Below are 15,276 nucleotides of genomic sequence, written 5' to 3' on the forward strand. Positions count from 1 at the left end.
CCCGCTGTGTATGCACACTTCAACTGTGTCAACAGGTGTCAATGCTGTTGCGTTAAACAAATCCTCCAGGTGACCTCCACAGCGGACTGATGGATCTGTATGGATACGGGTACCCTTGCTTTGGGCGTGCATCGGGGCACACCAGCTACAAACGCATTGGGCCCAATAGCCAAACGTGATGGTGTCATCATGACCTCGCTCGTAAATGTATTCATTCCCTAGCCAACACCGCAGCCAGCGGCAGTACTAGCGCATGACACCGGACGAGGCGACGACCGCGCTGCTGCGCGTCCCGTACATCCACACCGATCAGCAGCTAGCAGTGGTGCCCACGGCGCAGTGCTTCATCAGTTGCTCAGTGTGCATGCTGCGAATCCATTGGTGTGCATGCATGCTTCATTCATCTGCGTGTTACTAGCCATGCCCCACGCCAGCCAGCCAGCAACTTTTCGGTACAGTAACTCGGGCGTTCGACCAGCCGCGCACTCCTGCCCTGCCGTTGCAAATTGTTTGCCATCTTCTGGGGTCTGGGAATTAGCTGCACCCTACGGGACTTCATCAACCTGCCTTGACACTGTCCCATCGCACCCGCACGCAACCTGCTAGACAGCACGCAATTGTTGCTGATGCATAAGGGAAGTAGGCGGAGGGATGCAGTACCGCTCGCCCGGCCAAATTCCGGGGGTGTCCCCGGGCACACATCCTGAGCCGCGAGATATTCTTACCTGGCCCGGTGACATTTCCCAGCCGCCCCGGCCGCATCCCCTACCTGGCCCGGCCGAATCCCGCTGTCTGCGGTGCCCCCCGGCGCCGAATCCCGCTTCCGCGGGTGACCCCACCCGGGCTATCCCGCTGTCCCCGCCAGGAATCCCCCTTTGTACTGAAGACAGCGGGATTTCGCCAGGCGAAATCCTGTGCCCGGGGTCGTTGCGTAATCCAGAGCGCCTGCATCCCTACCTCTGAAGTAGGCCGCGCCGGCCCACCTGCTGTGCAACACTACTGCGTGTTGCCTGTAAGCAATTGCCTCCCCTGGCGCACACCCCCTATACCGGGTACCCTGGCGCCTCCCTGGCGCTCCACGCTTTCCTTTGGTACTCGCTCAGCACGGCGGGGGGGGGGGGGCTTGCAAGCTCGTGCCTGCATGGGCCGGCATGGTGCATGCCAAGCAGGTATCTTGGCCAACTTCCCAAATACATTTATATTGTGCTACTGGGCTGCTTAAACAAGTATGGACAAGTCGAAGCGCGAACGCGGCCCGGGGGCCGCATGGCCCGCTATCTTCGCTGTTTCGGGCATTATAGCTCTGCTATGCGTTCTAGTTTACCAGAACACCCAAGTTATTGAGCTCCTCAAGGGAGAAGTAGCAGGCGGTTCAGCCGTTGCGACCGCGCAACCCTCTCGATCGCTGGTCGCAAAGTCGAGCTCGGGCGCTGCGAGTGCAGGCGCAGCGAGCTTCTTTGTGGCTCCTCGCACGCGCAATGAGCTCGGATACATGCTAGAGACGATGGGCCTGCGCGTTGGCGTGGAGCTTGGCGTCCAGCGCGGGCATTTCGCAGCGCACACGTAAGTCAGGCACACCGCCCACCCCGTCGGAAACCATCCTCACCCTCGCCGCGGCCGCCGCTTACAGTCTTAAAACATGGCCATCTGCAACGCGGTACTACCTGGTAGACATCTGGCAGCACCAGCCCAACTACGAGGGTATGTGCGCGCGGCCCGTTGTGGGCAGTCGAACGGCCCAGCCACAACCGCAACGGACCGGGCTGCCACACTCCAGGCGGACCGGGCGTGCGTAAAAGTGGGCATCAGCTGTGACCCGTGCGCGTGTACCACTGTGCGGCCAGCAATATGCGGCATAGGCACACGTCCCATACGTCATACAGGAACACGCCGGCGGCAGCCATACCAAACCTACCCTTCGTTGCCGGTGCGTCTTGACCTACAGACTTCGCCAACGTGGACAACGCCAAGCAGGACCAGCTGTTCAAGGAAGCGCAGGGCAACCTGGCCGCTTACACCGGCAAGACCGTGTTCCTGCGCAACTTCACCAGCGACGCCGTCAAGCGCATCAACGAGATGGTTGACTACATGTAATTTACCCGTACAACGCCGCATGTGTGTCATGCCGCCTGTAGTTAGCGCTGCGTTGTGACGCAACGTGTCCCCTCTGCCCGCGCGCAGTTATGTAGACGCGCGCCACGACTACTGCGGCGTGCTGGAGGACATCGAGCTCTACTGGCCAAAGGTAGTTGGCTGGGTTAAGTCTGACGACAAAGGGCTGGGAGTTACATCAGATTGGAGTATGGTGTGTTTGCCTGCACCTAGTCAGGTACTGTGCTTCATAGGCGGGCGTGATTTACGTTTATCGCAAGGCCCCTTGCTCAACCTTCGTACTAATTAGACCTCACCCCTCCTCTGCCCGGCCTGGCTCACCCGGCCCGCAGCTCAAGAGCGGCGGCATCATGGCCGGCCACGACTACCTGGACGCACCCCAGGTGCAGGCCATCAGCCAGCAGAACTGGGCCAAGTGCATGAACGGCACCGTCCACCAGGTGGGGCTGGACGCGGAAGAGGCGGGGCGTGCGGGGTACACGAGCACACGGGCATGGTGCCAAGACGTGAGTGACGGCATAAACGTGTTTGTGCTTCATAAAAGGGCGACCCTTGGCCCTCAGTAAAGCCTGTCTCCGCGTCCAATCCCAGACGCTCCCATGTGCATCTCCTGCCTCAAAATACCCCCGGGCACAGGGCGCGGTCAAGGGCGCGGTGGACGATTTCTTCAAGCGCATCGGGCTGCCCGTGCACGTCACGTACCAGGTGGGGATCTGGGCTGTGATGCGCGGTCTGGGCATGGGCCGGAACCCTTGATGACACGCGTTTTCCAGACGAGCCTCACGTTAAAAGGCACTTCGGGCATGCGGTCGGTGGGCCAGGGGGCAACATATGCTACCTTGGAATGCGTTCAATTTCTTCTCGGCAATCCGCATGCGCGCCTGGCATCGCCATGACCTAGGCTTGCCGTTACCTTGACACACGCGATCGCAGGACGCCCCGTGGTCTACATGGGTCGTGCTGAAGCCGTGAATAGCAATTTGCGTCCGACTGACAGTAGTACAAAGGGAGAGGATGTTGGACGTGTAAGGCAGCTGCTGCGTATATGGTGTGTGTGATCCAAGCTTGCTCTGAAGGAAGGTGCGGAGCATGAGTATTTTTAGGCTGGGGCCCCGGAGCGCAGCGATGCAGGGGGGGCGAAGCCCCCCACTGCGCATTGTGGGCTTCGAGAGCGCAGCGCCGCCCAAGAAGCAACGCAAGTGTGCAGGCTGAGGAACCGGCCGGTGTCTACGTAGCGGTCCACAGTAGGGCGAGCAGGGCATGTACGGCAGGCAGCAGCGGCATGGCAAGTAGTGTGACTGTTGACAACTGTGCTGCGTCTGGCTGCGTCTGGCTCTGCTGTGGCGCCACGAGTGCTGGGCATATCACCTGGTTGGCTATGTGCCTGTGGAAACCGACCCCGGTTATGTCCGGGCGATGAGGATGTTCATCCTCAGACTCTAGAGGGGCTCGGCCCCTTGTCCTGTGACTGGGGAACAACACGTGTTCCTTTGTAGCGGGCCTGGCTCCATGACGGCGCTACTGGGTGTGATGGATCAAGTAAGCCAAGTGGGCTGGAGTGTGACAAGCAAGACAAGTAACACTGGCTCAGGCATGGTACCATGCAGCTGAATGTAAGGGTGTTTGCGAGTCAGCGATAGAGTTGCTGGAAGGTGGCGTTACGCGCTGTGCAGTTCTGCTGCGGCGCTACGGGTGCGGTATTGGGCCGGGTTGGGCTTGACACTATATGGGACAAGGGGTGTCAGCTTTGTACAGCTGGAAAATGGGCTGAGCCCCTAGAGCAAGGGATGTGACGATGGGTACCGGCGACATGAACAGCACCCTTGCAAGCCCAGCGGGACTGGCAAAGGGGCATACCAAAGGCACCGCCACGCCCTGTCCACGCCACTCCACACATGAGTCCGTGATACCTCATTCCAAATCCCTCACAAGCACCACAAACGGCTAGTGGGGCTCGGGCGCGTGATCCGGGGCCGCGACATAATTAAGGCGGGATCGGCACGCATGGTTCGGCTGTTGCACAAGATTTCGACATTCTTGCCCCAAGATGCTTGTCGTCGACATGTTTTGATACATGGATGTAAGATATTCAGGGCCCGAGAGCTATACTCGCGGACTGAAGAAAGTCAAGATGTCCATGGACTCGCGAGGTCGCTTCTTACTCCGGCCGAGTTTTCCCTGCCGCCTATTTTTCTACAATAGGGAATAGCAATTAATAATACGTGGCGCTCGCGGTTTGTGCCAGTATGGTACTTTTTGTCGACGCAGGCAGGCAGGCAGGCAGGCACGGACAGGGGCGGCTTCGCCCCCCCCTGGATCGCTTCGCTCGGGGGGCTCAGCCCAAAAAGTGGACTGCACCCACGCCACGTCTCCAGTCTGAGGCCGCAAGCGTCTGCCTCATCTCCCGGACATAGCCGGCGTCGGTTCGTACAGGCACGGCCCGCCATGCGTCCAGCCACGTCCAGCTATCAAGCACGAGCACAGCCACGATATCTTCCTTGGAGCTTAGTACTGCATACAGTAAAATACCCGCTTCCAACCATACAGTCTGCAGTGCACCTCACACAGATGCCTCAGGCTGCCCATCCAGTCGACTGCAGCGCTGTCAGCCAGCCGTGTGTCTCACACTCAAAACATGTCCGCAATAGTAGTTAGCTGGGCACAAGGCGTAGTAGTTAGCTAGCGCTTTGTGGCTGTAGTCCAGGCCTTGGCCACGGGTGCGTCATGCTACCTCCATCAGCGCGGGGTCCCCAGCGTGCCCCCCGTCGCTGTGGGCGCCCTCTCACCTCTGCTCCTCGGCCTGTCCCTCGCCGTCTGCCGCTGCGTCAGGCGTGAGGAGCAGGTTTTCCCAATTTGGTGCTGTGGTGCACGAGGCACGCTTGTTTGGCACGTTCACTTAATCTCTCGAAGGGTGCCGCGCACCGCTCAGTCCAGATGTGCGCCCGTTTGCGATGCCATGTGACTATGGAACGGGAGGCCAGCACGCATGACACCGAAGTGCCGCCCGTTGGCAGTCAGTTGACTTGTACAAAAATCATTGCTTACACGCGCACGTGTGTGTGTGTGTGGGGGGGGGGGTGTTAAAAAACGAAAGCCTCCCAGACTGTGTGTGTGTGTAAAAAAACAACAACGAAACGAAGCCCGCCCAGACGGTGTCGGTGTCGGTGTCGGTGTCGGTGTCGGTGTCGGTGTGTGTGTGTGTGTGTGTGTGTGTGTGTGTGTGTGTGTGTGTGTGTGTGTGTGTGTGTGTGTGTGTGTGTGTGTGTGTGTGTGTGTGTGTGTGTGTGTGTGTGTGTGTGTGTGTGTGTGTGTGTGTGTGTGTGTGTGTGTGTGTGTGTGTGTGTGACTACGGTTTCCACGGTTATTCTGCCAGATCACATGAATCGTGTATCTGGTATACGGTAACCAACGACAGGGCTCTCAATCGAGGGCTGCCGTGACCTGGCGTTTCCCCGGCAGAGCGCAAACAGCTCTGGAGTCCACAGGGTAACGCACTCCGACCCTTCACCGCGCCAGTAACCCTTGCGGAATTACTACCGTTGTAAGTTGTAACAACCTCAGACCCAGCGGGCGAGCTACCTCTTAAGACCAGGCGGGCAGAAAACAAACAACAGCAAACATAACAAAACACGCAGCACGCAGCACGCGACAGCACGCGATAGCACGACCACAGTGGCTGCGGGTCTGAGTCCTACGACCCCGCAGCCTGCACGACCTCAACCGCAACCTAACCAGCTCGCGACGCCAGGGCAGACAATGCCTAAGGGCAGCCACAAACGCGTCTGGCCACTAGGCCGGTCCAGGCCGTAAGGCCCGGGGTGCTGCAGCACCCAATAAAACCTCGCAAACCTTGCCCTGCTCCCACGGGGCGTAAAACAAAAAACCCTTCGCCTGCCCACTAAGCTCCCCCGCTGACCCTCTCGTATGCCACTGCTTCATGTTAGTGCTACGCGCTTCTCCTAAGGGCTGATCCCTTTCAAGCCTCCAGCTCCATAGCTTGCGGCAACGCGCACAGCATTTCACCGTTCACCACCGCCAGGATGGGGTGAGTGGCGTCAACACCATCCCAGCCCTTGGGACACGCCGAGCTGCGCGAACTGCATCAGCCGAGACCAGAAGTCCGCGACTGCGCGAGCGCACGCAAGCTCTACGGGGTTGACGCCTGGCTGCGGCGGCGTCAGCTGTGTGGGCGGGATCTCGTCAAGATCGGGTTCTGCCTCCACTGCACCTGCCACCGCAGCCTCGGGAGCTGCTGCCGCCGCCGTCTGAATTCCCAGGGCCGCTGCGGCGCGCGTCATCCCGCGCAGCCGCACCCGGCCATGTTCTGTGGCGGCCAGCGCCGCCATCACCACCACGTCCCAAACACACTGCTGAAAACCCGGCGGCGCCTGGACCAGCCACAGCTGGGCTTGGCTGATGTGTGTGTGTGTGTGTGTGTGTGTGTGTGTGTGTGTGTGTGTGTGTGTGTGTGTGTGTGTGTGTGTGTGTGTGTGTGTGTGTGTGTGTGTGTGTGTGTGTGTGTGTGTGTGTGTGTGCATGTTGAGTGTGGCTGTCTGGGCAGTGTGCCTGAGGTCTAGAGCAGGACGGCCGTACTACTAGTGCGTGTTCGCTGGCTCGTTAGCTGCGTCAGCAGGCCCTTCGTGAAACCAATGCAATCTGAGAACTCTGATAGAGACTGAGGTGCTAGCTAGAGCCGTATATGGTGGGACAATGTATGAAATGGATAATGTCGGTCCCCAGTAGGCAGGTTCAAAGCGTGAGGCGTTGAGCGCAGCCTTGCTGCACAATTGGTACCGTACACATGCGGGGGGTGCGGGGGGGGGGTTAGTGTATACCGGTATGCTCGTATACAACGGACGCGGATGGGCACCGGGCGGACACGTTGGCACAAGGCCCAGTAGCATCATAGATTGCATTGGTTACAAGAGGGACCTGCTGACGCAGTTCACGAGCCAGTGACGTGGAGAACGAACACCCTGCTCTGGACCCCAGGGGCGTGCCGCCTGCAACGCCGTCGGCCTACTCTAGCTGTAGTAGGCTTGCTCCCATAGGACGCTCCTCCCGCCATACCGAACATGTTACTAGGTGCCATCACTCCACCTCCTCTTCCATTATGACACTTCGTGGTCTGTTCAGCTTCATACTTCCATCTGCTCTTCGCTCAATCCAAGGGTGGCCTGGCGAGACTCGGTCCCACCCCATCATAGTGGGTTATGACGTGGCTTGTACGCTGATTGGCACCGGGCGGGCGGCTGCACGCCGGCGGGCGACATAGATGGCTTTGGATGGCTCACGTCTGCTATGGACGGCTGTGGGTGCCGCAGGGTGCCGCTTACAGTGTGTATGTGGCCGACTGTTACCGTACTGCAGACATCGGATGTAACATCGTACATGGTGCTGCAACCAAGCCAGAGGGCGGGGTGGCGGGTGTTGGTGGTAGCTAGTACCAGGCCATGGATGGACGACGTATGCCTCCCCAGTCCCTACGTCCATCTGGCGCGGCCCAATCCCATGCCGCCGTGAGGCAAAAGTCTTGCACTGTGCACGCATCAGTTGTTTTGCTCATTCCTGACACTGCACATTGTTTACTCGTATGAGCTGCGTGCGTTAAGTAGTGTTTCAGTTGCCGAGGCTTCAGCTTCTTGAGTTCCAAGCAAAGCTCTCTTTGCCTTGGAGGCTGAGGCTTGTGCCCCTACTAACCAAGCCAAGATGGCGGTGAGATGGATATAAATAGAGCCTTAATCAACGGCGCCCGAGAGGCCGCCTAGACGATCTTGGACACTTTGCCGAAAGGTTGCTTCTCTTATCTCCTGCAGATGTCGCAGCAGTCAGGTATTCTCTCACAAGGAGCAACGGAAGAACGCGGCGAGAATGCCCGTATGGTGAGGCCTCTGGAATCTCGGGGACGCGGGAAAGCGGCCCCGCGGCTCCCCAGCTCTTTTTACACCCGTCACCGCTCTCGTAGGCATCGTTTGTTGGAGCTGTCGCTGTAGCTGATCTGGTGAAGTCGACGCTGGGGCCGAAGGGCATGGTGAGCTCGTGTTGATGGTAGCTGCGCGGGATTTCGTTCACAGGCGCACAGGAATGGACTGGGTGAGGATGGTGGCATTAGGACTGGCGGGGCGGGGTTCCTGGGTGTGGGCGTTCAGGGGTATGGTACGGGTGCGCACCGGGTTTCAGCACACACGTATACACGTTGCTCCCCGACCCCAGGACAAAATCCTTCAAAGCATGAGCCGCGGCCAGGAGGTGACCATCACAAATGATGGCGCCACCATCCTCAAGTCCATCTACGTGGACAACCCGGCCGCCAAGGTCCTCGTAGGTGAGACGGGGCTGACGTAGGCGAACACGCTGGCCCGACCATGCCACAGGCACCGATCGCCGCCATGAGTGTGTGCCTCACAATCGCTGTTTCGCTGCTGCCTGCCTGCCCCGCAGACATCAGCAAGGTGCAGGATGACGAGGTGGGCGACGGCACCACCAGTGTGGTGGTGTTTGCGGGCGAGCTGCTGCGCGAGGCGGAGCTGTTGGTCAACCAGAAGGTGCACCCCATGACCATCATCGCGGGTGAGGCACGTGGCTGGGCGGGGTGTCTGACGGGGAGGAGCGCTGATGTGGGAGGCTAGCTTTGTAGGGAAGGGCGCTGGGTTCCATGAGGTCTTGTGCCTCCACATGAGAAACGGCGGATGGCACACAGCGACATCACAAAACGTCGTTTGGGCGGGAGGATGGGACTGCCTGCAAGGGGTGCGCGGGCAACATGCAGAACATCCAACATGCAGATGCTGTAGCGCACTTCGTAAACGCACCTCACGCTGATGGTAACATACGCTGCCACAATAGGCTACCGCGAGGCGTGCGACTGTGCTCGCGGCGTGCTGGAGACCGGCGCGTTCAACCACCAGTCCGACGCGGAGCAGTTCCGTCAGGACCTGCTCAACATCGCCAAGACCACACTGAGCAGCAAGATCCTCACAGTGGTGCGTGCGGCTGCGGAGGGGTTACAAGGGGATCGAGAGCGCTAGGCTGTACTGCAAGCTACCGGGGAGGGGGAATGTTTCACTATCGCCGTCCAGGGGAGGGGGGCGGTGGCCACAGGGCAAGCGACCGATCGCTCCCGACGAGGATGGGTTGACAACTAGGAGCATCGAGACAGCACCACTGTTCGCAATCGCAGCATTGCAGAGTTCTTGCCTCGCTGGTGTTGTCCGGACCCTGCGGTGTCGTAGGGGGTGGGGTGGGTGTTTCACCACTACCACCACTACCGTAATTAAAGCATGACAGGACAAGCCGAATAGCACTTGCCTAACTTGTGCAGGTTGTTGGCGGGGTAGGCGGCAGATGACCGTGATAAGATAATGGGACAGTCCTCCCCTTCCTGTTTAGCTTGAAGCTCATGGTAGGTCAGGCTTGTCCCCTTTCTGTCGCAACACACTGTTCCTACCCGTCGTGTCCTCGCCCCCGTCCCGCAGGACAAGGAGCACTTTGCCAACCTGGCGGTGGACGCCATCATGCGCCTCAAGGTGCGGAGCAAGGGTTGGCAGGAGCAGGAGGAGCCGTGGGGGCTGATGGGATGCAGGGCAGGGGTGCAGGTTGGGCACAGCAAACGCCACGTGGTGTGAACAGTCAGGCGTACAGCTTTTGCACAGGCTTCATGTCTAGGCAAATTGCACTGCCACCCGCCATGCCATCCACCTCCACAGGGCAGCGGCAACCTGGAGGCCATCCACATCATCAAGAAGACGGGTGGCACGCTGCACGAGTCCTTCCTGGACGAGGGCTTCATCCTGGACAAGAAGATCGGCGTGGGGCAGCCCAAGCGCATTGAGAATGCGCGCATCCTGGTGGCCAACACGCCCATGGACACAGACAAGATCAAGATCTACGGCGCCCGCGTGCGTGTGGACAGCATGGCCAAGGTGGGGCGGGCAGGGTGGACGGAGTCGGGGGAAGGGCGTGGGGGAAGGGGTTCAGGCGGCTCAGGGCAGGCGGGCAGATCAGTGAGCCAGTCGGGGCCTGGCTTGAGGGAGGGCCCTCTCCAACATGCTCTCCCGTTCCCATGCCAGGTGGCTGAGATTGAGGCGGCTGAGAAGGACAAGATGCGCGCCAAGGTTCGGTCCATCATCGACCACGGCATCAACTGCTTCGTCAACCGCCAGCTCATCTACAACCTGCCCGAGGAGATGTTTGCGGACGCAGGTGGGAAGGCGTGGGATATTGAAAGGCGACGTAAGGGCGGGAATATGTAAATGGTCGGATCATTTCTTGGGCAGGTCTTGTAGATCCGGCAGTGGAACAATGACCCACATGCCTGCAGGCGTGATGGCCATTGAGCACGCTGACTTCGACGGCATTGAGCGTCTGGCGCTGGTGCTGGGCGGAGAGATCGTGTCCACCTTCGATAACCCCAGCGAGGTCAAGCTGGGCAGCTGCAAGCTGATTGAGGAGATTATGATCGGCGAGGACCGCCTCATCCACTTCTCGGGTGCGTGCGTGCGTGCAAGTTTGGGCAGGCTTCGGGCCGCCGGTAGTCGCTTGGTGTATCAAGGCCACCAAGTGTTTCTGGTTGCGTGGCGAATGTTCATGACGTCGCGGCTGACTGTCGCTGTCGGACTCTGGTGCTGTGGCCCCCCTCTGCAGGCGTGGCGCTGGGCGAGGCGTGCACGATTGTGCTGCGCGGTGCCTCGACCCACATCCTTGACGAGGCGGAGCGCTCACTGCACGACGCGCTGTGTGTGCTCAAGGAGACGGTGGCGGACGCGCGGGTGGTGTACGGCGGCGGCTGGCCCGAGATCCGCATGGCCAAGGCGGTGGAGGAGCTGGCCAGCCGGACACCAGGTGGGGGCGCCGGTGGTGGGGTTGCTGGGTGTCTTGGATGCTGTGCGCGCGCAAAAGTAGATACGGGATGGCATGTAGATATGGCATGGCATGAAGCGGTCTCTACACGGTAATTGAGTCGCGCTATAAGTGAGCCACGCTTTCCATTGATTCCAACACGTTGCCGCCTGTGCTCCTGGTCCCCGCCTCGCGCAGGCAAGAAGGCGCTGGCGATGGAGGCGTTTGCTCGGGCGCTGCGTGCGCTGCCCGCCACTATCTGCGACAACGCGGGTCTGGACAGCGCCGAAATCGTGGCCAACCTCAAGGTGCGGGGCGGGCGCAGGGCGATGGCAGAGTCGGGGTTGGTTGGTTGGTCGGAGGGGTGAAGCCAGCGGGGAGTATGCTACTAATATGGGTAGCATGGCCCGTGTATCGCCCACAAGACTGCACAGCTCAATGCGTTGCGTCAAGTACATGTGAAGTCCATGGGCCACGCTTCACTGCATAACGCCCTGCGCCGGCAACTGCAGGCTGCTCACGGTGCCGACTCATCCAGCCGCATGGGTGTGGACGTGGTGCGGGGCGAGGCGGGCGACATGAAGGAGCTGGGCATCTACGAATCCTTCCGCGTGCGCCAGCAGGTGGGGCGACTGTGGGTAGCAGCGGCACGAGAACGGGCTGCGGTACGCCAGGGCAGCGCAGGGACAGCACCGGCTTGGCACCGGCTTGACCCCATTTGTCACGACAACTGACTTACGTGACTTTGTCTTGTGTCCGTGCTACAGGTGTTGCTGTCGGGCACGGAGGCGTCGGAGATCATCCTCCGAGTGGATGACCTCATCAAGTGCGCGCCCCGCCAGCGCGGGTGATTGCTGATAGCGGTTGCATGTTTCTTTGCGTAAATACGTAGACATAGTGAGAGGCTAGCGTCGCGTTACTTGTTAGGCAAAAGGATGTGGGTGTGGCTGAAGCTGGGTTTGCGCCGTGTGAGTGGGGATGTGGTACTGTGATGGAGATGTGTACTGGTGGAAGGCACAGATGGCAATCGGTTGCGACCGTGCCAGTTATGCACCAGTGTGCTGAAGACATGGCAGTAATGGTTCGTAAGCGCTTGCTGTGCATGCTCAACTCAGAGGCAGCCATTGTTTGCTTGGTGAGTTGGTGGTGTCAGGTGGCGTAGTGGATCCAGAGGCCGCAGCACTTTATCTGAATGTGTGTCAAGTCTGCATGCATTGGGGTCATGGTTTCAGCGTGGTTTCACGCTCGCATTGTTCCCGCTTGTAACATTGCATACATTGCACGGAGGCAGATGACAGCTTCGGGGTCCGCCAACCCCCAATGCTCCCCTTAACCGTCCCTGCGTAACCATGCCGCCAAAAGGGCACAACTGCCCTCATGCCTTGGAGCGTGTTGTCAATTGTGCATGTGGTGAGTGTGGCACCCTGATGCAAGCATTGGGGTTGTGTTGCATGTACCGGATACGGTCCTAGAGTGTAGGGACCCCGTATGGCCACCAATGTCCCGATGCCCGCCGCGTGCCAGGGTGATCAAGTCTGGACGCTGACGCGGGGACAACCAATAATGGGCGATTCAGCCACGGAGGCTGGCTGCTGCTGCTGGCGCGAGGCAGGCTGACGCAGTCTAACGTAGTGGGATGCTTACGTTTGGGAAGCGAAGGAACGGACAAGGCTAATGCTCGCGATGGGTTGGTTGACACAGTCTGATACACAGTCTGCTAGCTTGCGCTGTTGGCAACACAACCAGCGAGTCAGGGACTCGCTGGCCCGGCATACCCCCGCTGGGCCTGTAGCGGCTCCCATGCAGGACCGGGTTTGACACGCTGAGTCACACGCACTGAGTCACCTGACAGGCACCGGCAACAACCTACCGCTCAGCACAACACACACAGCAGAGCCACCCCCAAGGGGGGGGGGTATGCAGCAGCGGCAAACCACAGACACGACATCACACGACAGGGGGCTGGGGCAGGGGTCAGCCAAGAAGGGCCACGAACACCGGTAGTAGAACACGCACGCTGGTGTCCGGTAAGTTCCACGACTGACGGACTGAGCAGACTCGACATCTGTTTACATCTGCGCAGGCGAAGACGCGAAGTGCTCTGAAGTCTAAACATACCATATCTCAATGGGTTGACGGTCTGCCTCAACGCAGGGCAGCCGCCGAGATCATCTGCCATTGCGCTGCTCTATCAGGCTACGACCGCCATCACGAGTCTGATCCTCTCGTGCCGCCACCGGCGCGCGCCCCGCCTGCCCGCCAAGCTCAGCCCATTCCCATGAGGTACTTTGTGTGCGTCAACTACAAGGGTCTGTCCCACATCGCCACGTCTCATAAGTGGCCCTCAAGCCCATATCTGGGCCCCCAATGCCATCCCTTCGTGCCTGGGACTGTGTCCCTCATGGTGCAAGCGATCTTGGGTATCAACGGGCCTACAAGTCGTAGGTGACGGTGGCGCGGCCCTCCTTGTACGTGACCGCCCAGTTGTTCTCGCGAGCTTGCAGGAACAGCGACTGCGCATTGCAGGTGAAGCATACAGAGTGTCAGCCTGGGAAGGAACACCGTGCCTGACGTTATAGCGGCTGCAGTTCCGGCGCACTATGCCTCTGCCCTACCCCACGCCCTGGCACTTGGCACCCTAGACGGACCGCGCGTCTCCTCGGATGGACATGTACCCCGGGCGCCCGTCACCTCACCGGACGCGGCTCGCGGCGGGACCCAGGCGCCCAGTCCACTGTGAGGCCGGCGCTCAGCTTCAGGTCCTATTTTGGGCGGCGTCGGGCGGTGTCACGCGGCACAGCCGTAAGTGCGACGTCAAGGCTTTCAACAAATGGAAGCTGCTCGCTTTCGTGCCGAGCGTGAATACCGTAGTTAAAACACAACTTCCCGGCTGCTAGTGTCGCAGATGAAACGCCGGGGCCGTGTGCAGGAACGCGTTGCAATGTAGCTGGTCAGCCTGCCGCACCTGGCGCTTGGTGAAGGAGGGGATGGTGTGCGACACCTTGACCAGCCCGCGGCGGGAGGACTGCAGTAAGGCGTTGGCGGTTTGGCGATCTTCTTGATATGCAGCTCGAGCACACGATCTATCCCCAACCCCTGTTATTTAGCCGTGTGTGCGCCGGCACCCAGCAGCCGCCCTCCGCCCCACCGCCTTTCCTCACCAGCCTCCTGGCCGGCAGGTCCGCGTCCGTCGCAGCCCGCAATGTGAGCACCGTGTTGGGTCCGTCCAGCAGTGCCACCTGCATGTGCACGGTGTGTCAGAGGAAAATGAAACACGTGCTTAGCTTACAACACACGCAGTTTGTTGTGCGCGAATGGCCACCACGCGCCGCCACATCGCCGGGTCCGAAGCCCCAGCGCCCGCCCGCCCCCAGCCCCGTCAACTGTACCCGGCGCCTCACTTCTCCGGCAGGACCAGCTGGGGTCATGGCATTACGCAATGGCTACTTTGATGTGCTGCCGAGATCCGATCTGCTGCCGCAATGCTTGTGGTTGCGACCAAGCTGGTCTGCTTAATGGACGTGCCCGACCAGCCCGAGATCCACACCCCAGCGGATCCCATCGGTTCATTCGAACCACTGCCCCTAACTACTACTGTACGCCTGCCTGCCTATCCGCAGTATTCTTTCCAGCGCCCCGGCCCTGCCCACCTTCTTCTCAGCTGAAAGGGTCACCAGGGGCACAGCCGAGGCGGCAAAGGATCCGGAGGCAGCCGCGGCGGTCGAGCCCCGAGTGGCAGCGGTCTTGGCCCCTGGGGTGGCGGAGCTGGACGCCAGTGCCAGACCCGCGCCTGCGGACACGGGGGCCAGACACACCCTGGGAAGGGTGCCTTGTGCAGAACACTTGCACACGCCCGTCATCCACACGTACCCAGCCGGAAAGGCTTGGTGGCCGAGCCTTTGAGCTCTGTCCCGCTGCCCACCGTGACGTACTGCTTCACCGCCGCGCGGTAGGGGCTGCGGCGGGGTTGGTGCGGAGATGAGTCGGGCAACGGAGCAAGGCAGCCCGCGGGTGGCAAAGACTGAATACTATTTTCTCCTGTTGTTTCTCTCACCCTACAGTCCCGCTCGAGGGGTCCAGCAGCGCCGTCGCCTTGAACTCGAGCTTCTGTTCCGTGTTGGCCCGCTGGCGCACATGGAAACGAAGCTGCCTATCGGAAAGGTCATACTGAAATCTAGTCTCCATGATAGTCCACGCGGGCAGCGAAGTCGTTCTCCTAAACTTGTTTGGTTATTGGTTTGCCCCCGCGCTCAGGACTCAGGTTTGTTAAACACCAACGCAAGTAAGCACGCTTCATTCTGCATCCAGCATGCCACGCTAAACTCC

General features: G+C 60.1%; 3 protein-coding genes across 3 annotated transcripts; 2 read left to right on the forward strand and 1 right to left on the reverse strand.

Annotated features, from left to right (window-relative positions):
* Positions 1-1,217: 1,217 nt before the first annotated feature.
* On the forward strand, positions 1,218-3,741 carry CHLRE_09g416700v5 (uncharacterized protein). Its single transcript, XM_001696704.2, has 7 exons — positions 1,218-1,563; positions 1,631-1,701; positions 1,946-2,090; positions 2,182-2,245; positions 2,445-2,552; positions 2,749-2,817; positions 3,046-3,741. Exons 1-7 carry the CDS (start codon positions 1,505-1,507, stop codon positions 3,082-3,084), a joined length of 555 nt encoding a protein of 184 aa, XP_001696756.2. The 5' UTR covers positions 1,218-1,504; the 3' UTR covers positions 3,085-3,741.
* A 3,923-nt stretch (positions 3,742-7,664) lies between these two features.
* Positions 7,665-12,626, forward strand: CHLRE_09g416750v5 (uncharacterized protein). The gene is made up of 14 exons (XM_001696705.2): positions 7,665-7,827; positions 7,929-7,994; positions 8,078-8,143; positions 8,326-8,437; positions 8,554-8,682; positions 8,959-9,095; positions 9,588-9,638; positions 9,819-10,034; positions 10,182-10,314; positions 10,433-10,600; positions 10,756-10,953; positions 11,149-11,258; positions 11,463-11,573; positions 11,718-12,626. Exons 2-14 carry the CDS (start codon positions 7,929-7,931, stop codon positions 11,799-11,801), a joined length of 1,581 nt encoding a protein of 526 aa, XP_001696757.2. The 5' UTR covers positions 7,665-7,827; the 3' UTR covers positions 11,802-12,626.
* A 2-nt stretch (positions 12,627-12,628) lies between these two features.
* On the reverse strand, positions 12,629-15,225 carry CHLRE_09g416800v5 (uncharacterized protein). The gene is made up of 7 exons (XM_001696787.2): positions 15,005-15,225; positions 14,821-14,906; positions 14,601-14,740; positions 14,112-14,189; positions 13,916-13,975; positions 13,647-13,712; positions 12,629-13,463 (listed from the first exon to the last, which is right to left on the reverse strand). Exons 1-7 carry the CDS (start codon positions 15,133-15,135, stop codon positions 13,383-13,385), a joined length of 642 nt encoding a protein of 213 aa, XP_001696839.1. The 5' UTR covers positions 15,136-15,225; the 3' UTR covers positions 12,629-13,382.
* Positions 15,226-15,276: the final 51 nt, after the last annotated feature.

This window comes from Chlamydomonas reinhardtii, chromosome 9, assembly GCF_000002595.2.
Source record: "Chlamydomonas reinhardtii strain CC-503 cw92 mt+ chromosome 9, whole genome shotgun sequence".
Classification (NCBI taxonomy): Eukaryota; Viridiplantae; Chlorophyta; class Chlorophyceae; order Chlamydomonadales; family Chlamydomonadaceae; genus Chlamydomonas; species Chlamydomonas reinhardtii.

Bases quoted from the DNA above. Each gene is read 5' to 3' on its own strand.
- CHLRE_09g416700v5 (XM_001696704.2), top strand. From the start codon at position 1,505: ATGGGCCTGCGCGTTGGCGTGGAGCTTGGCGTCCAGCGCGGGCATTTC. The intron at 2,091-2,181 runs GTAATTTACCCG...GCCCGCGCGCAG, and splicing joins AACGAGATGGTTGACTACAT to TTATGTAGACGCGCGCCACG. The intron at 2,246-2,444 runs GTAGTTGGCTGG...CCCGGCCCGCAG, and splicing joins TCGAGCTCTACTGGCCAAAG to CTCAAGAGCGGCGGCATCAT.
- CHLRE_09g416750v5 (XM_001696705.2), top strand. From the start codon at position 7,929: ATGTCGCAGCAGTCAGGTATTCTCTCACAAGGAGCAACGGAAGAACGC. The intron at 8,144-8,325 runs GTGAGCTCGTGT...CCCCGACCCCAG, and splicing joins CGCTGGGGCCGAAGGGCATG to GACAAAATCCTTCAAAGCAT. The intron at 9,096-9,587 runs GTGCGTGCGGCT...CCCGTCCCGCAG, and splicing joins GCAGCAAGATCCTCACAGTG to GACAAGGAGCACTTTGCCAA.
- CHLRE_09g416800v5 (XM_001696787.2), bottom strand. From the start codon at position 15,135: ATGGAGACTAGATTTCAGTATGACCTTTCCGATAGGCAGCTTCGTTTC. The intron at 14,741-14,820 runs GTACGTGTGGAT...CCGTGTCCGCAG, and splicing joins CACCAAGCCTTTCCGGCTGG to GCGCGGGTCTGGCACTGGCG. The intron at 13,976-14,111 runs GTGAGGAAAGGC...GCCTTACTGCAG, and splicing joins ACCTGCCGGCCAGGAGGCTG to TCCTCCCGCCGCGGGCTGGT.